Source organism: Plasmodium sp. gorilla clade G2 (genome assembly GCF_900097015.1).
Source record: "Plasmodium sp. gorilla clade G2 genome assembly, chromosome: 5".
Lineage (NCBI taxonomy): Eukaryota > Apicomplexa > Aconoidasida > Haemosporida > Plasmodiidae > Plasmodium > Plasmodium adleri (nom. inval.).
In genome coordinates, this window is record NC_041697.1 from 250001 (window position 1) to 271347 (window position 21347).

Consider the following 21347-nt stretch of genomic DNA (forward strand, 5'->3'; position numbering starts at 1 on the left):
CTTCCAGGGTTTAAAAAAAATTAATAATTTATTATCAAAAGATAATAATAATAATAATAATAATAATAATTTTGAAAGTGATGAAAATATAAATGATTTTATTAATGATGATGAAAAGGAAGTTGATGATTCTGAACCTATTGTAAATAATAATGACAATCATGTGAATAAAAAAACTATGGAAAATATTAACAACATGAACAATGAAAATATTACTCATGATGAAAATAATATTATGTATTTAAGACAAAAGGATAGTAATAATACTAGCTTTGATAATTATTGGGATGTCGATAATATTAATAAAAGAGGACCATTTCCATCATCAAAGTTGAGTGCTTTTCTAAACGAAAATTTAAATGAAAATTTAAATGAAAATTTAAACGAAAATGTAAATGAAAATGTAAATAATGATGGCGTTAATAATATAGGACTTAATAATATACATTATAGTGATAATAAAGAGGATGATAAAAAACTTAATAATTATGTTATGGAAGAAAATTACCTTGTTGAAACGTCTATACACAATAAAAAGAACAACTTAATAAACACTCCATATGAGAATCCTATGAATATAAATACAAATGAATATTATCTGTCTAATAATATAAAAGACGATATAGAAGTTTCTATTAATAAAAATACAAATAAAAATATAATTAATTTATATGAAAATAATTTTAAACGTATATCACAATGTCCTCTTGAAGAAAAACGAATAAATCACGTGTTTAAAACGTTTTTAAACAATGAAGATTTAGATATGCATATAAATAAAAATACAGATAACAAAGAGGAAACTCAAAAAATTAAAGAGATTAAAGATATAATTATGAAGTATGCAAATAATAGCAGTTATTATAAAGATGGAGATTTGGCATCTAACCATGTGAATAATAATGATCCTAATAAAAATGTGCATAATAATAATCATAATAATTATAATGGTAATAATTTTTTTGTTGAGAATATAACACCAGAAGAAAGAAATAAAATAAACGAATTTTTAAAAAAGCATAATGATCCATATAATATAGAGAAAAGCACTAGAATTCTTAATCAAGGTGAAGGTAAATTAAAAGTGAATCCTACGGGTGATATAAATGTTCAGAAGGGAGGTGATTCTATGAACAGTCCGGGTAGTAATAGAAACAAGGATGATACTAATAACAATGGTAGTCATAATAATAATAATAAAAATAAAAATAATATAAATGATAGTACCAATAGTAGTAGTAATAATAATCGTAATAATAATGATGATGGTAATGATGATGATGATGATAATAATAATAAGAATAACAGAAATAATAACAATCTTAGTAGTGCTAATAATACAAATGAAATTAATTCGAAAGTAAAAAGACGAATTATTGATTGTAGAAATAATAGATTAGATTGGGGAACAACTCAGGTTATAATAGATATTGATGATACTATAAGATCAAGTGGAGGATATAAATTTTTTAATTATAATTTAGGAGGTGTGGATGCACAATATCAAAGAGGAGAAACATATCCAGGATCTTTTCAATTTATATTTGAACTAGCTATGAATAAATTAGCTGCAGAAGCAAAACCATTATTATTATCTGTGTTAACAGCTCGAATTCCTCAAGTACCTATAACAGAAGATTCTTATTTAAATAAAAAATTCAATGAAGTAGCTGAAAGAAGAGGTATAAAACATTGGGGTATAGATTGTGAAAATAAGATATTATATTCAACATTGAAAGAATGGGTATGGAATGAAACAAGAGGTGAAAAGAAATTTTTTAATTTTAAACAATTACATAAATATGTAATACAACAAAATTCTTTAGTTAGATATATATGGATAGGAGATACAGGTGATATGGATAGACAAGCTGGAGAACTTATGATCAAAACATTCCCTCAAAGAATTAAAGCAGTCTTTCTTCATCATGTCAAAGGAAAAGATGATAATACACTACTTCCAAGTGATTATTTTATTAAATCTGTACCTATCTTTTTTTTTCGTACTTATATCGGAGCAGCAACCAAAGCACATGCATATAACTTAATAGATAAAAAAGGATTAACAAGAGTATTAGTACAAGCTGTTCTAGATCTAGAAAAAAGTAAAGTACCTGCAGATTCATCAAAGTGGGAAGATTTAATAAAAGATATTATTTTAAGTGATGCATTAGATGAACTAGATAAATATAATGCTGAAACGGTTAATAGAACTAAAAGAATTATAGCACAAAAAATGAAAGAAATATCAGAAAGGAAATTACATTTTATAAGTTAATATGATATTTTGTATAAATTATAATCACATTTTTTTAAACCAATCAAAAATAATATATATATATATGTATGTATGTATGTATGTATGTATGTATGTATGTATGTATGTATGTATGTATGTATGTATTGTTTTTATTGTTTTTATTTTTTTATTTTTTTTATTTTTTAATATTTTTATTTTTTTTTTTTATATAACCCTTAATTAAAACAATATAACTATTTTTAATCGCACTATGTGATATTAAATTTATTTGATATTTTTTATATGTATCAATATATTCAATACAAAAAAATTAATAAATAAATGAATAACAACAATATGGATATCTAAATATTTAAATGTAATTATCAATTTGGTGATATATCTTACCTGTACATTTAATATTACAAATATATACATATAAATAAATAAATATATATATATATATATATATATATATTTTTATATATTTAAATATTTAATAAACATTATAGAAATAAAATTATATTTTATTTTTCATTTTTTTTTCAAGTCGGAACGTACAACATATATTTATAATTAATATAATTTGAAAAAAAAAAAAAAAAAAAAAAAAAATTAATATATATAAAAAAGATGTTTGCCTTCGGAGATATTTAAAAAAATAATTACCATAAACATCAATCTTTTACTTCCTTTAAATTTAAAAAAATAATATCTTCATATATATTCTTCTTTTTTTTTTTTTTTTTTTTGTATAATATGTTATAACTATATTTTTAAAAAGTATAAATAAATGAACTATGACGAAGGAGTATGTTGTAAAGGCTAACGACGTTTACATGTTAATAAAAATGTAAGATTGAATATAAATTTATTAATTATTATACATTTGGATTATCCAAATATGTAAAAGATATATATATATATATATATATATTTATTTATTTTTTTTTTTTTTTTTTTTCATAGTTGTAACTTGTTAGATATCAATGCAGTGAGCCATGTAAAAACAGCAATAAAAAGTATCATCTTAGATTTGTTTGGGATATCCATGTTATTAATGGTTAGTTTTAAAATTATAAAACTAGTAGATGATAATATGTTTTTTATTTTGAAGACGGATATAAGGTAATGTTATTAAAAATATTTTTATAATTTTTTAAACACATAAAATTGAATAAATCACATTCTGTATTTTATCCTTCCCAGTAATAATATATATATATATATATATATATGTTCTATTTATTTATTTTTATTATTAGGTTCGTAAACTTATTTTTATATGTCATGCAACCTGACCACACGACTAAATATGAATTTTCTTTAGAGGTCATAAAGGTATCCAATTTTTTGCCCAATATTACCTGCACATCAAACAGTAACATTCAAATTGAAAATATGTAGATTACCCTTTTTTTTCTTTTTTTTTTTTTTTTCCATTTCTTAATTTAATAATATACAACAAATATATATATATATATATATATATATATATATATATATATATATATATTATATATATGTTTATTTTTTTAAAGATACCATTAAGGGTTAAAAAGAAAACTAACAAAAAATCATGTAAAATTAAATAAATATGTTTTTAAAAAATAATAAAAAATAAATACACTTACATATATATATATATAACATATATATGTAACATATATATATATAACAGTATGGTTAATATAAATCGTGTTTGTCATTGTACGTTTATAAGGTTTATAAATAAAAAAGTTTAAAAAGCAAAAATGAGATATAAAAGAATTAAAGCTATTGATAAATTGGAAACATATCCAAATGAAATTTCTTCTCTTTCTATTCTTTCAAGAATATCAGAATTAGAAAATGAATGTTTATTAACTCCAATACTTCTTGTATTATTTGCAAAATGAGATTTGTTATTCATATAAACATTCATCATTAAATTATCTTGTTGATTATTTGATTGACAAATACATGTAAAATCAACTTGATCTTTTACATCTGGTAATTTTGAAAATATAGAATATTTATCACCCTGTGTTATCATATTCATTTTTAAAACTGTCTGTATGGACACAACATTATATTTACTTTCATCCCATTTTCTATTCATATTAAAACGTTCTTCTTCTTTGATTTCTTCATTAGGATTTCTTCTTACATATACATTTGAAAAACAGCCATCAGGTTTAATAGAATAAGTTGATGGACACATTAAACTTATGAAATCCCCAGGCTTTGGATATACCTCACATACTTTTACACGACGAGTGCTCATATTACTAAATGTAGTTATAGCAGTCGATTCTTTATATCCATCATTAAAATCACATCCAGGTATTTTCTTAAGAACACCATTTGATATATGTATTCTTAAAACCTTCTTAACCACAACATTATTTTCTTCCATATAACAAAAACAATCAAAATTTCGATGGGTTAAAACAACAGGAGGAACACTAAATTGTGATGTATATAAATTATCTTCTTCTTTATGTACTACATTATAAGAACCACGAACATATTCTTTTAAAAAAGTTAACTTACTTCCAACAAATACATAATCAAAACAAAAGTCTTTATGGTCGAAATGTTCTCGTTCAACGCCATTCATATTTCTGATATCATTATTTAAAGTATATGGACATGAATATTCTACAACATCTCCTGGCACTAAATTTAAGGGCACAAACTTTCTTTTTTCTGTTCGAAAATCCACCTTTTTGTTTGCCACTTGACCTTTACATGTTAATATGGAGAATATTATAACCAATCCTGTAATGATTAACCAGCGCATCATCTTAAACATGTTAAACAATGTGAAAAGGGGTAAACCGTGAATTAACATATATATATATATATAATATATATGTTTTTTTTTTTTTTTTTTTTTTTTTTTTTTTTTTTTTTAGCTAGTTATAATATATCTGAATTGATCTTTTTGTATTTCGTTTTTTCTTTGAAAAACAAACTGACAAAAATAAGGAGGATAAAAAAAAAAAAAAAAATAATGATGTTATATATATATAAATATAATAAGTTTATGTCTTTTTAACAAAACAATTCAATAAATAAATACATAATAAGGTATATATTAAAATGTATATAGTTTTTTTTTTTTTTTTTTTTTTTTTTTATGAACAAGTCATGCGTTCAGGCTAAAAAAGAGATTTTTTTTCACTTGAATTTTTTTCCTCCTTTTTATTAAATTTATTTGATTAAAAAGATAAAAATATATATACATATATACATATATATATATGTATATTTGTGAGTATGGTTATGACTCCTTTAAAGTTCACATAAAAATGTAATTCTTGTTAAAATGAATTATTCTCTTTTTACATTGATCATAAAAAAAAAAAAAAATTTGTATATAATATATATAAATATATATATATATTTATTTATTTAAATGTTGAGAGTCTTACAAATATATAATATTTGTGTGTGCATGTGTAAAATAATTATATATTTTTTCTCTTAATTTAAAAGATTAAAAAGAATAAAAAAAGACATTTTCAATATATTACATTTAATTAAAAAAGAATACAACTTAAATGTTAACCATGACAAAGGAAAAATATATATATATATATATTAAATAGTAAACAAATTAAAATATCAATATATTAATATTGAATTGGAAAAATAAAAATATATGTACAATGTATATAATAAAACAATTATAATTTTTTTTTTAAGACCAACATATTATATAATTTAACAAATACATATATATGTATAATATATGTATGTATAAATATATATATTTTTTTTAAATGGATAATTTTTAAAGCATTTCTCAATTTAATTTTCACTTGTTTTTACTGTACATATACAAATTAAAATATATATATATATATATATAATGTTAACTGCTTAGGTATTTCTTTTTTTATATATAGTTCTTTTTTCTATTGAGTAATTACAATAATATTGTATTATTATATTTCCTACTATTTTTATATTATACAGTAAAATATTTTGTGTCTTTTTTTTTTTTTTTTTTTTTTTTTTTTTTTTCGGTTCATTCGAACAAATCTGTATTGACTTCAGTTGCAAACAAAAATTTTATATATACATATATAAAATTAAAAAATATTTGCATATGTAAAAAAAGAAAAAAATAAATACATAAACACATATTTATATGTTTGTATAAATTTACAAAAATATTGTAAAAAATATAATATATTATAATATAATAAAGAAATATATTACAATTTTAAAATTAAAAAAAAAAAAAAAAAAAAAAAAAAAAAAAAAAATTAAATGTCCATGAAAGATATGTTAGCATATATAATTTTTTATTTCTCCCTCTAATTCAAAAATAAAAATATATATAAATAATATATATATATATATTTTATTTTTTATTTTTTTTTTTCGCATACTTGTGTAACATGCTTAGTACCTTGTGAAAATAAGTATGTCCGATATTTCTCTTCTTAAAGGTATAGAAAATAATGGGTTGGACAAATACAGATTGGAAGAATCCGAGGAACATAAAGAAATAAATGTGCAAGGGAAAGAGGAACTTTTTGAACTAGCCATAGAATTACCAAAGTTATATCGTAAAAAGAATTATGATGTAATATGTGCATTAATAAGAAATTATATTCAAAGATATCCTAAATGTATTGATGGGTATATATGTTTTAGTACCTTTTATATGAAAATAAAAAAGTATCGAGATAGTTTGAATTTAATATATGCAGCTTTATATGTAGATAAAGAAAATAAGTCCTTAATAAATTTGTTAAAAGAATGTGAAGAAAAGCTAGTTTTAGAAATATGTCAGATACCAGGAAAATATAAAAACTGGATAGGGTATCCAGAGAGTAGAATATCAAATGATAAAGGAGATGTTTACAATTATAATGACAATATAAATAAATATAATAATATAAATAAATATGATAATATAAATAAATATGATAATATAAATAAATATAATAACAATGAGGAGAAACAAATAAATGCATATACAAATGAAAATTTATATAATTTAAAAAAAATGCAAATTATGAAACATGGACAATATTATGTTGCTCTTGCTAAAAAAGATTTAATACCAGGAGAAATAATATTTCAGAGTAAACCTTTTATGCTAACACAACATATATTTTGTGAGGAATATACCTATTCTACATGTTATCATTGTTTGAAAGAAAGAAAACTAAAAGAAAAATGTTATGCTTGTCCTATCAATCCACATACGTGTCCATATATTTTTTGTAGTTGGAAATGTTTAATTGATAATATAAAAATTCATCAAGTTGAATGTACTTTATTACCTATCATATCTGCAGCAGCAAAAGAAAGTAATTTGAGTTATTATATAGTTCTTCATATTTTCCGTGTATTAATAAAATCAAAAATAAATAAAGGATATAAAGATAAAGAACATAATATTATAAATGACATATTTAGTTTACAATCATATTATTATTCAGTAAAAGAAAATCAAAAAGAAATATTTGAATCATTTAATATTCTTTCAAATAGAATAATATTAGAATTACCTTCATCCTTTTATTTACATTTAAAACAAAAAGAGTTAGTTGAATTTATGTTAATAATATGGCAACATTCTCCTTTTATTAAATATTATTCCCCTTCATCAATTATTCAGCATACAAATCCAGAGACAGCATTTGCTGTTTTCTTTTGTCCATTAATATCAAAACTTCATCACAGTTGTGTTCCTACATGTAGTATTCATTTTGATGAATATGGAATATTATCTGTTCGGTCTTTGTGTAATATACCTGAGGGTGGAAAATTATGTGTAAGTATATTATCTGATCAGTATTTACCCCTCAAAATTAGAAAGAACGTTAGAGGCATGCCCCGTGTCTTTGCATGTGGTTGCATCAGATGTACAGATCCTACAGAAAATAATTTGCATTTGAGAAGTATGAAATGTCCTAGATGTATCATAGGATATATATACCCTATAAAAACCGAAGCTCTCATAGAGGCCTTAAAATTGTATCGATTTGACAAGCAGGCAGATATGGAAAGTAAGAAAAGGGGGATGTCAGAATATAAGATGGTGAGTAATAAGATATATGACAACCAAACGGATCAAATGGGTGAACAAAAAGGGGATGACCAAAAAATTAATTCGAGCAAAAATAATGATAATAATAATAATAATAAAAATAATATTAACAATAGTGATGATAATAATAATAATAATAATAGTAATAGTTATTATCATTATAGTAAGGATGGTGGTAAACTGTTCAATAATAAAGAAATGAATGTTTTAAAAAAACTCGGAAATGAAATGGAGAGATGGATATGCTGTAACTGTGGTAAGCTATCCTTTGTAGGTAATAAGAAATGTATAAAATTAGAAAATAAGGTTTTTTTATATTATAATGAAGCTGAAAAGAATTATATGGATGGAAATATAATTCTTGCTAGAAAACAACTATTACATATATATAAAGAATATTGTTATATATTAAATCCTAATCATTATATATTATTTAATATTAATGTATTACTAGCTGGATTATTAAGATATGATCCTAATAAAGATTTATTTACTTCTTTATTTCATTTAAGAAAAGCTATAATATCAGCTGATAATGTGTTACCCATATGTTCTTTAGAAAAAATACATTTACATACATGTCTTTCAGAATATACATATATGTGTTCTAATTTATATAAATTATATCATAAGGGCATGGGTATATCACCAGAATATATTATAGATCCTTTATTCTATGCTATATGGAATTCTTGTGTTATAACTGGTTATGAATCTACATTAACTATAATATTATTACAACAGTTAAGAAATTTCTGTATCTTATTAAATAAGTTTACAAGTCCATACAACAAAATAATATTTCATATTAATAGAAAAGAAGAATTTTGTGATTTTTATTATCAAGTCACACAAAAGAAAAATCATCCATTTAAGCATATAAAAAAAATTGTTGAGCAAGATCCTTTTTATCCAGTATATATGAGTTGTCAATATTTTGATATAAAAGATATAAATAAAAAATATTTTATAAATATATTAAAAAGTTTTAAAAACATACGTTATATAGGAAATGGATTAACAGCATTATCTATAGCAGCATCTGTTGGAAATATTGAACTAGTTAAAATACTTTTGAAATTAAATTATTCTATTTTTATAAAAAATGAAATGAATATGAATGTTCTTTTATATATGGCTAGTTCTATTCTTCCAGATGAACAGCTAGTATACCATTCAAATTATTATTACACTTTGATGAAAGAGATAAAATTACAGCATGTTAATTTTGATACATTCCAAAATGAATATAGTAGATACATTAATGTTATATCAAATAAAATGAAACAAAAAGAATTGATGAAAGGAAATAAAATAAACCAACATGAAATAAATAATACATATAATAATAATAATACATATAATAATTATAATAATAATAATGATGATGATACAAAATGTAATATCATTTGTGATATAAAACATATTGATTCACAAAATATGAACTCCTATCAATTAGAAATGACATTCCCTTTTAATGATATGCCACTTGATGATGATTTCATATATGGAGAAAAAAGCAAAGAAATAGATTCAAAACAAGCAACCATTTTAATACTCTTCTTAACTTATTTAGATAAACTACAAATAAAAAGAAAAAAAAGCTATAAAATCAAATATAATAAGAAATGGAATTTAAGTGAAAGAATTCAATCCTTCCAAAAAAAAAAAAAAAAAAAAAAAAAAAAAATTAAAAATAAAATACATAATGAAACTAAATATGGTTTGAATATAAATCGAAATAATGATATGTCTAATGAGGTTGATATTAAACGGGATAGAAAAATAAATAATGATAAGGGTAAAGATGATGAAAATGAATCGACGGACGGAAAAATTTTAAATAATAAAATAAGTGATGATGATACAAGTGGTGGTGATACAAGTGGTGATAATACAAGTGGTGATAAAACAAGTGGTGATGATGCAACTAGTGATGATACAACTAGTGACGATATAAAGGGTGACCATATTAATGGTAACGATACAGATGAATATTCTTGTGATGATAGTTCCCTTTCAGATAGCTCAGATGTAATATTAAACAGCAAGATAAGAAATTACTATACCACCAAATTGTTAACTAAATCTGTGTCTCATAAAATTTTAGGATCCAACAATGCATTGCATTATGCATGTGCAAGAGGAAAAAAAGAATTAGTAAAACAACTGATTATAAGTGGTATACCTATAAATCTTTTAAACAATGAAGGAGCCACAGGATTACATTTAGCAAGTTTAAATGGACATAAAGAAATAGTAAATATATTACTTGAACATAAGAATGATAATATAATTAATAGTATAACATGTCATGGAGAAACACCATTAATGTTAGGTGCTTATGGTTTACATTATGATGTTGTAAAGATATTGATTGAAAAAAAAGCAAAAATTATTGTTAATAAAAAAGAAACATTATTACATTGTTTAGTATATGGATTATTAAGAATGCATACAATATATTATAAAAGTAATAAATATATAGATAATGATAAATCTTATTTATCTATACAACAATTCAATGAATTATATTCATCCAAATATTTTACACAAGGAGGAGAATCATCTTATCTAAATATAAATTTCTCTACATCATATATACCAATAATAGAAAATTTACCAAATGACTTTTTTTTATTACCATTCAAATTATTACATAGATTAAAAAAAGCAATACTTATTTTAAAATATATTATGCATCTATGTCCTATATATTTATATGAAGTCAAAAATAATAATGGTTATAACCCTTACGAATTATTAAAAGCAATGTGGTCAAAAATGTGTGAAAGGAGAATGTATGTCTTATCTGTTTCTGATATAAAAATCGCATCATTTAACGAACAACAAAGGAATCTAGTTTTTCAAGCATGGTCTCTTATAACATCATTGGTCAATCTCCTCTCTTCTATTCTGCAGCCTGATAAATCTGTATTGACATCGATTTATAAAAATTTTATTTATGTGGATAGTACTGATAAGGTTAAGCTTGTGTCGGATGGGACAGATAAAAAAGAGGGGGAAGAAAAAAAAAATAAAGATGATAAAAATGAAAAAGATGACGAAAAAAATGAGGATGATAAAAATGAAAAAGGTGACGAAAAAAATAAGGATGATAAAAATGATCAAGGTGACGAAAAAAATAAGGATGATAAAAATGATCAAGGTGACGAAAAAAATAAAGATGATAAAAATGATCAAGGTGACGAAAAAAATAAGGATGATAAAAATGAAAAAGGTGACGAAAAAAATAAAGTTCAAGGTCTAAATAAGGACGGTAAGTCGACTACCTTAGTAGATGATAAACAAACTACACTTAAACGCAACCACGTTGATGATATAAAAATAAAAGAGAAACCCAAAATGTTTAAGAAAACATTATTTAAGAAAATGAAACCCCCAGCATTGAAATAAGAATGTATGTATGATAGTTTTATTTTATATATATTCAAAAATAAAATAAAATAAAATAATATGGATAATAGAGGAACAAATATGATATATATAATATGATCAGTACAATATATATTTCAATTTTTTTTCTTTTTTTAAATATACCTGTTGAAGGCATATTTTGATTAATTTAATTTTTTTTTTTTTTTTTAATCTCAATTTTAATATAGGCAAAAAATTTTATCATTTCATATATGGTAAAAAATATGTATATGTTTTAATACGTGTTTCATAGGATATCACAACATATATATATATATGTATACACATACATATATATTATTTTGTGACCTTGGTGTCACGGTTTATATGTGAATTATAATTTTTAAATGTTTCAAATAAAATAAAACTCAAATGTTAAAAAAAAGATAAACAAAAATAAAAACAAAAATAAAAGGAAAAGGAAAAAGCACGAGAAAAGAATTATGATATATATATATATATTTTTTTTTTTTTTTTTTTTTTTTATTTTAAATATGGGTTACCTTTTTTTTTGTTTATTTTCTATATGTTCCATCTCTGAAACCCTAGTGAGTATATCTTCTGTCTTACCACTCATAATAAAATGAATAAACATCTTGGCCATAAGAATAAGCCAATATGTATTCATCAATAAAATAACTAGAAGTAAAAAGATTAACCAAATACAAGTTTCTACTTTCAAATATTTAATAAATATATCAAAGTTACGATGTATAGGTATAATACATCTCTTGACAAAAATATAAAGTCTTAAAAACCCCCAGCTGGTAAATAAAATACAAAAGGATGTAACAGTAATGCATTTGTATCTTGTATCGACAAATACTCGACACCTAAAGGTTATAAATAAATAAATAAATATATATGTTATATATTTTATATATATATTTTATATATATATATATGTATTTTTTTTTTTATTTTCATTTTATCTTTACGCTGATGAAAATATTTCGCATATATCATGACACAACATAATTATGGCCCCAACTCTTATAAAATTTTGGCTGTATGAAAAATAAACTAATATGATTGCACATAAATGTTGTAAAAAATTTTCATAAAAATCTGGTAATTTCTCAGATATTAAAAGTGAATAAACAGATGTTATTAAATATCCTCCATTCAAAAAATAGTACAGGTGAATTAAATTGGACGTTTTCTGTTCAGGATAATCTGTACAAAAAAAAAAAAAAAAAAAAAAAAAAAAAAAAAAAAAAAAAAAATATATATATAAAATGTATATATATGTGTGAACATGTTGATATATATATTATATAAATCATGTTTATATAACATATATATATATTTTATATATATAGATTTTTTATTTTTTATTTTTTATTTTTTATTTTTTATTTTTTATTTTTTTTTTTTTTTTTTTTTTTTTGTGCACACCTACAAAATAATCACTTAATTTTCCTTGCCCACCCAACTCTGTAGGGAAATAGGTCTCATGTCTCAAAACAATAAATCCAAAAATACTCATAAGAGAAAAATAAAATAAATTAAAAAACATCAGATTAAATCGTTGTACTTTTATTCTCCTTATCCTGTGGCTCCATTTTCTAAAAAATAAAATAATGATAAATTATAAAATATATGATATAATAAAAAATATTTTGAACGTAATTTTTATATATTCCAACCAAAAATATGTCCTATCTTATATTTCAAAATATATATATATATATATATATTATTTTATATATATATTATTTTATATATATATTATTTTATATATATATTATTTTATATATATATTATATTATATATATATTTTTTTTTTTTTTATTTTATTTTTTTCTTTTTCTTATACTTGGAAGGTATGAGTTTTTCTCCGACAGGGTTTGATATTTTATTTAAAATATATTTAACTACAAATGTGATACATCCACTTATAAGAAAAAAAATGAAATAAGACACTTGAGGAATTATATATTTTGTTCTATAAAAAGATAACCATTTATTTTTTATGTGAATATAATTACAATTTGTATATATATTGTGCAATATGTTTTTTATCAAGATTATCATATCTGTATCTCTTAAAATATTCTTTAATTCACTTAAGGTTCTTATTTGGAATATTGTAAAAACAATAACTACAAGAAGTAATATTTTAAATACTGTATCTAATTTCATATTTTATGCAAACTTTTTTTTATATATAATGACAAAAAATATAATAATAAATAAATAAAAATATATATATATATATAATGTTAAGTGTGAGTATATCAAATATATATTCGTTTATATAATATCATAAGCAGAAATACATACATATATATATATTATCAATTTTAATTATGTAGTTTTAAAAATGTGGAAAATAATGCACGCATAAAGGAAAACATTATCTTTTATCTCCCTACAGTTGCTTGACAAAAAAAATAAAAAATATAATATAATAATAAATATATATATATATATATATATATTACATTTATTTTTAAGACTTGAACTTTATATTTTTATATATCTACATAAAATCAAATTTAATTTTATATCATTATTTTTTAATTATATCTTATTTATTAGACTACTGTCGTGTATATATTTTATTTATTTTTTATTTTTTTTTTTTTCTTTAATAACCTTGTTTTAAATAAATATATTATATATATTATATATATTAATATCATAAAATATATAAAAAATTTTAAATATAAGAATTTAATTATATGATGACAAAGATTATGTAAATATCCCATAAAGGGTTAACATATAAAAAAAAAAATAAATAAATATATATATATATATATATATATATAAGTTATATATTGTTTATAAACAAAATAGAATACTCATATAAACTCCTAAGTCTTAAATATATAATATATATATATTTATTTATATATATGTGCATACTTTATTCGTATATGAGACCAAAAAAAAAAAAAAAAAAAAAAAAATTAATAAATAATAAAATATAAATATAATATACGATGTACACATATAAATAAATATATATGTGTGTCAGAATATTATAACAACTTATTCTTTATTTATATACCTCATAAAAATTAATAAAAACAAATGTATAGCATAAAAATATTACATATCCATATGGATATATATTTAATTTTTATGTAGCACGTATGAAAATACAAAATACATTTTTTTCCTTCTATGATATGTATGCATATTGTGCATATCTTATATTTATTATAAGTGTCGAAAAAAAAAAAAAAAAAAAAAAAAAAAAAAAAAAATTAAAAATATATACATATCACAATAAAAATATATATATATATATATAATATGACAAGAACAATATATATTTACATATATATCATATTTAAGATGATAAAAAAATAGCTTTTAAAAAGAATAATATGTTTTTTAATTTTATAATATAAATTATAGAGTTTAATACATCCTATAGTTTCTTTCTCACTGTCTATACAAAATATATATATATATATATATATATATATATATTTTATATTAATAAATGTGTTTTTTCCATAATTTATGATCTCTCATAATAAAATTATTCAACAAGATTAAAGTATATACTTTATATATATGAATAGGTATGGTTTCCATTTTTTCATTTTTTTAATAATAATAAGAACATATATAATTTATATTGTCAATATTAAAAAAACAAAACATATAAACTCCTAACACTTTTATATTTTTACGTTTACCTATATTTAAATGTTTAAATTATGACTTGTTTTATTGAACATATCAATTATATTATGACCTTAAAAAAAAGAAAAAAAAAGAAACCAATAATAAACCAATAATAAACCAATAAGGAACACAATTTATTAATTCATAAAGTTTTTTATATATTTACAAAATATTTTTTACTACAAAAAGGAAGAACAAGAAAAAGGAGAAGAAAAAAAAAAAAAAAAAAAAAAAAAAAAAAAATTGGAAACACAAAATATTGAATTATTAATATGATGGATAATAATATATTACATATTCTTTATTTTAATGTTTATTAATATATATATATATATATAAATTCATCTTATTATTTAAAACTTAAACCTCATAATTTAATGTACACATATAAATATAAAATATATTTATATATAAGTTCCTTCCAACGTGTTTTTTACAATATATAATTTAATTTTATGAATAATATATAAACATGCTTATATAAATATTAATATATAATATATATATATATATATATATATATATATATATATATATTAATTTATTTTATTTATCGATAAATAATATATATATATGAACCTACTATGATAAGTTTCATTTTATTTTATTTTGTAAGAACCTTGAACATATATATATAATATATATTATAGTAGCTTAATATTAAGATATAAAGTACTATTATTTACATATAATATAATTATATGCTATGCAATATATAAATATATATAAATATATATTATATATATATATTATATTTATTTTAAAGTATTGATAAAATAAATAATGCGAAGATTTATCATCATAAAAAATAAGATATTATTTAATATATATAGTAATATATTAATACAATACATATTTTTGATACATTAGGTATATATATATTATATATATATATATATATATATATATTTTATTTATTTTTTATAATCTATTTATGTAAATTTATTCTTCTAAAGATTTATTATTTAATGTTAAATAAGAAATTGAAGAATTTGAAAAGTAAGTTTTTATAAAGTTTTTATTTTTATGAATACAAATATATATAATATATAATATATATATATATATATAGTATTACTTATATACAATATTTATAATCGTTTGTGTAACACTTATTTATATTATTTACTTATTGTATGATTTTTTTTTTTTGAAAAGTATTTAGAACATTTTTTATAGCCAATTTTCTTCTTATTTTTTTTTTCCATACACAAATTGGAAAATATTAAAAAAAAAAAAACATATATATATATTGTAGTAACACATATTATATTATAGTAGTTATTTTATTACTTGAGACCTCAGATAATAAATATATACATATATATATACATATATATTTATATATATATATTTTTTTTTTTTTTTATTTATATATCGATTCTATACTGTTAAAATAAATAGAATGAAAGATAATGAAAAAAAAAATGAATATGGAACTTTTCCAATTACTATAAATGAAGGGTATTCAGATAATGTAGGTGATAAGAATTTGAAGAATAAAGGGATATATCATAAATTATTTGAGAAAATAAAATTGGCTTTATTATTTTTAACGTGGTATACATTAAATGTATTATATAATGTAGATAATAAAAAAGCATTGAATATGGTCAAATTACCATGGTTTATAAGTTCATTACAATTATATGTTGGATGGATATTTATTTTTATTTATTGGATTAGTGGAATGAAAAAAATACCTAAGATATATTCATATGATATATTTATAAAAAATATATTAATTCAAAGTGTATGTCATATATTTGTTCATTTCGGTGCTGTTATGGCTATGTCAGCAACTAGCGTTTCTTTTACACATGTAGTTAAAGCTTGTGAACCTGTATTTACAGCTATATTCTCAATTTTACTTTTAAAACAATATCTAAAAATTAATAAATATATAGCCTTATTAATTATTGTAGGTGGAGTTGTTTGTGCATCTATGAAAGAATTACATTTTACTTGGATAGCTTTTTGGTGTGCAACTTTATCAAATTTTGGTTCATCTATGAGATCTATATATGCAAAAAAAATGATGACACAAAAATCTCTTATAGGAGAAAATCTAAATGCATCCAATATTTATTCATTTATTACCATCATTTCAGCCTTAATCTCTTTACCTTTAGTTCTAGCATTCGAAGGAAAAGAAACATATAATTTCTTAGTTAATTATCAAGGTACAAATTATACTTTTAAAGATGTTATCCTAAAAATTTTATTAAGTGGAATGTGGTACTATTTTAATAATGAAGTTGCTTTTATGTGCCTTGAAAGAGTCAACCAAATAACACATGCACTTGCAAATTCAATTAAAAGAGTTGTCATCATTGTTTCTTCAATTATTATATTTAAAACACAAATAACTTTATTGGGAGCTATAGGATCAGCAGTCGCAATATTCGGGGCTTTTTTGTATTCTATTTTTTAAAAAAGAAATATCTAAACACACAATAACACAAATATATAAAGATAAAAATATATAAAGATACAAACATATAAAGATAAGAAGACACAAACGCACACACAATTTTATAACATATAACTATTAATAAAAATATATAATAACTACAGAAGGAAAATATATAAGTACAAATGGTTACAATTGAATGGTGGCATTTAAACGATGATATATAAATACTTTATTTATTATTATATACAATCTAATATATATATATATATATATATATATATTTTTTTTATTTTGTCCTTTTGACATTCAACAAATAGTATTCGTTTTCATTTTGTATATAATTAAATAATAGCTCTTCCAACATTATAATCAAAATATATGGCTATAAAAATATAATATATATATATATTGTAACATACATGTATATATTTACAAGACTTGTAATATATACACGTGTTTATATTTAATTTTTTTTATTCACTAATGATAAATATATATATATATATGTATATATGTAGATGCATTTTTTATAATTAATGTGTATATGCCATTATGACCAATAAAAATAATATTATGCATAATTTTTTAAAGAATTATTCAAATGTTATCTATTTAACTATTTTATTTTTTTTATTATTTATTTAATTTTACACATACATGATATATTAGTACATATATATATATATATATATATATATATATATGTGCTGTATAATGATAATTTTTTTTATAAACTTTTTTCACATTATATCCAAAATTTGTATAAGAATACTTGGATAATCACATATATATATTACATATTATATTATGTATAGTCTTTTTTTTTTTTTTATATATATAATATTTATTTTTTTATTTTTTTTTTAAATGTCTTTATGATATATATATATATATATATATATATATATATATGTATATATTTATTTAATCAAACCTTATTATTAATATTATAGTAAAAATAAATTATTTACATAAATATACATCATATATATATGATTGATTAATAAATGTTTCCTGTTTAATATATTTGTCAATTCAAAATATAACATTTATATATATATATATATCCAATTATACATATTTTCTTTTTTATATATGTTTTACATAATTTATTATATTTCTTATTTCTCTCCCTTATATAAAAAATGAGAATTCATGTCAAGGCAAAAATCCATTTTCAAATCTCTTCCTTTCAAGTCTTTAATTCATTTATTTAAATAATATAATCATTATACGCATATAGTTATTATTAACAAAATAAATAAATTTAATTCACTAATTGTTCCATTTATAATATGTATTAGACATATATTATAAATACAATGTACCATTTTTAATTATGCACATATATATATATATATATATTAGACATTAATATATTAATATTGCTTATATTTTATATAGGTTTATAAAAAATATATCCTAATATTGGAATTTCACTTTAAAAAAAATATATATATATTATATATATATATATATTTATATAATATGTTTGATTTTTTTTTTTTTTTTTGTACTTTTTTTAAGTCTCCTAACTAATAACATGAGGAGAAATTTTCACTTTGTGAAAACATACACATATATAATACATATATAATATATTTAAGAAATACAAAAACATTTACATTTAATTCATATTCAAAATGTATAGAAACAAATATCAGCCCAATATTTTATCTCTTCTATTAAGTGCCGGGTAAAAAATAAGAAAAAAAAAGAATAATACTCAAAACTACACTCATAGAATTAACAAAATTTATTATAATGATAATATAGTTAGTAAACCTATACCCTTAGTATATATTAAATGTCATAAAAAAAAAAAAAATAAAATAAAATAAAACTATAAATTCAATCCTATATTTCAATTTTATATATATTTATGTTTTATGAATAGTTCTAAACCACTAGAAATATGGAAAACCAAAACAAAAAAAGGCTGTGTTAGAAAAGTATTAGATGATACAATAAAATTAAGTGCCATCGAAATTTTATCAGAAAATACATCAGACTCGTATATATATACGGCACCTCAACCTTTTAAATCGCTTTCTATCACTTTGCCTATCATAGTTCTTATCATTAAAAATGTACACTTATACTGTCTCCAATAAATTCATAGACATGCAAAAAAATATATACATATATATATAAATATATATATATTATATATATGTATATTTTTTTTTATCATTTAATATCTTCCTTTCTTTTCAGATGAATAAATATTTTTCCTTTAGAATAAGCATTTTAGATGATAAAAGATGTCGCAGAACTTTTAGAATTTCCAACTTTCAAGTAAAAATAGGGCAAACCATATTTATCTATACATTTTTATTATATTTTGTTTAATATATGTGCGATAATTCGTAAACTTATCTTTATTGTGACTGTTTTTATGTAAAATAATATTTTGTTAATGTAAAATAATATCTTGTTCATGCAAAAACACATTTTGTTCATGTAAAATAACATTTTGTTCATGTAAAATAATATTTTGTTAATGTAAAATAATATCTTGTTCATGTAAATATAACATTTTGTTCATGTAAAATGATATATTTTCATATAAATTCTGACCTGTACATGTTTCTTTTTATGTTCTTCAATATATATAATTAATTGTACATAAAATTCTTTCTTTTTTTTTTTTCTTTTTTTTTTTCTTTTTATTTTTATTTTTTTTTTTTTTTTATCATTTAGACTGTAACAAGATTATCAAACAAGTGGTGTACAATGCCAATGGTTTTAAATGAAGGATGGAATATCATACAGATAAATTTAAATGATTATACTGAAAAGGCCTTTAGAACAAAATATAAGGAGACCATTGATATTCAGATTAATGCGAGTATAAGGATAAGGTGTGTATATTTTTGTGATCGTCTATATAAAAATGAGGAATTGAAAGATGAATTCAAAATATTCTGTAAGAAAAAAGAAAAACCTAAATACGTTCCTCCTCAATATTTAAACACAACCCAAAAAAAGACGACAATTAAAAATGTGATAAAAGCGAAGAATTTGAAAAGGGAGGATGTGGAAGATGAAAATGAACAAAAAGAAGGTACTCCAAATGATGAAAATAATAAAGATTCTCCAAATGATGAACAAAAAGAAGGAACTCCAAATGATGAACAAAAAGAAGGTACTTCAAATGATGAACAAAAAGAAGGTAATCCAAATGAAGAAAATAATAAAGATTCTCCTAATGAAGAAAATGTAGTCCATGATCTGAATAAAGCCGAACTTTCTGACAATTTAGAAAGTCATGCTGGAAAAAATTTTGATACAGATTTTGAAAATAAAAATGATGGTGAAGAGAATTATTTAATAGATGTTATTGATAACGCTGAAGAAGATGGAGAAGACAAAATGTTAGAAAATAAGAAAGAAGAAAATGAAAACCCTTATAACGAAGTTGATATAACTAATATAAGTGAAATTAAAAACTTAGAAATGGATTTAAATAACGTACTATATGACGATGTAAATTATGAAACTTATAATAATGATGATAATTGAATTAATATATTTCATTTTGAATT

At 20.4% G+C, this 21347-nt stretch overlaps 7 protein-coding genes across 7 annotated transcripts in view; 5 read left to right on the plus strand and 2 right to left on the minus strand.

The window, feature by feature from the left end:
- PADL01_0506600 (conserved Plasmodium protein, unknown function) overlaps positions 1-2278 on the plus strand; it is a gene marked incomplete at both ends in the record, with an annotated part of 4200 nt that extends 1922 nt beyond the window's left edge. Inside the window, one exon of the mRNA XM_028685423.1 lies at positions 1-2278. This exon is cut by the window's left edge and continues 1922 nt beyond it. Coding sequence (XP_028536924.1) covers positions 1-2278 — 2278 coding nt within the window.
- Positions 2279-3039: 761 nt separating this feature from the next.
- Positions 3040-3646, plus strand: PADL01_0506700 (conserved Plasmodium protein, unknown function; the record flags this gene model as incomplete). Its single annotated transcript, XM_028685426.1, has 3 exons — positions 3040-3092; positions 3209-3367; positions 3505-3646. 3 exons carry the CDS (start codon positions 3040-3042, stop codon positions 3644-3646), a joined length of 354 nt encoding a protein of 117 aa, XP_028536925.1.
- Positions 3647-3980: 334 nt separating this feature from the next.
- On the minus strand, positions 3981-5027 carry PADL01_0506800 (6-cysteine protein; the record flags this gene model as incomplete). The annotated part of the gene is made up of 1 exon (XM_028685427.1): positions 3981-5027. One exon carries the CDS (start codon positions 5025-5027, stop codon positions 3981-3983), a length of 1047 nt encoding a protein of 348 aa, XP_028536926.1.
- A 1632-nt stretch (positions 5028-6659) lies between these two features.
- PADL01_0506900 (SET domain protein, putative) lies at positions 6660-11714 on the plus strand (the record flags this gene model as incomplete). Its single annotated transcript, XM_028685428.1, has 1 exon — positions 6660-11714. The coding sequence occupies one exon, from the start codon at positions 6660-6662 to the stop codon at positions 11712-11714; it is 5055 nt and encodes a 1684-aa protein (XP_028536927.1).
- A 520-nt stretch (positions 11715-12234) lies between these two features.
- PADL01_0507000 (longevity-assurance (LAG1) protein, putative) lies at positions 12235-13880 on the minus strand (the record flags this gene model as incomplete). The annotated part of the gene is made up of 4 exons (XM_028685429.1): positions 12235-12568; positions 12674-12911; positions 13134-13303; positions 13555-13880. 4 exons carry the CDS (start codon positions 13878-13880, stop codon positions 12235-12237), a joined length of 1068 nt encoding a protein of 355 aa, XP_028536928.1.
- Positions 13881-16788: 2908 nt separating this feature from the next.
- PADL01_0507100 (triose phosphate transporter) lies at positions 16789-17817 on the plus strand (the record flags this gene model as incomplete). The annotated part of the gene is made up of 1 exon (XM_028685430.1): positions 16789-17817. The coding sequence occupies one exon, from the start codon at positions 16789-16791 to the stop codon at positions 17815-17817; it is 1029 nt and encodes a 342-aa protein (XP_028536929.1).
- Positions 17818-19442: 1625 nt separating this feature from the next.
- Positions 19443-21324, plus strand: PADL01_0507200 (transcription factor IIb, putative; the record flags this gene model as incomplete). The annotated part of the gene is made up of 4 exons (XM_028685431.1): positions 19443-19495; positions 19697-19889; positions 20017-20097; positions 20503-21324. The coding sequence occupies 4 exons, from the start codon at positions 19443-19445 to the stop codon at positions 21322-21324; spliced, it is 1149 nt and encodes a 382-aa protein (XP_028536930.1).
- Positions 21325-21347: the final 23 nt, after the last annotated feature.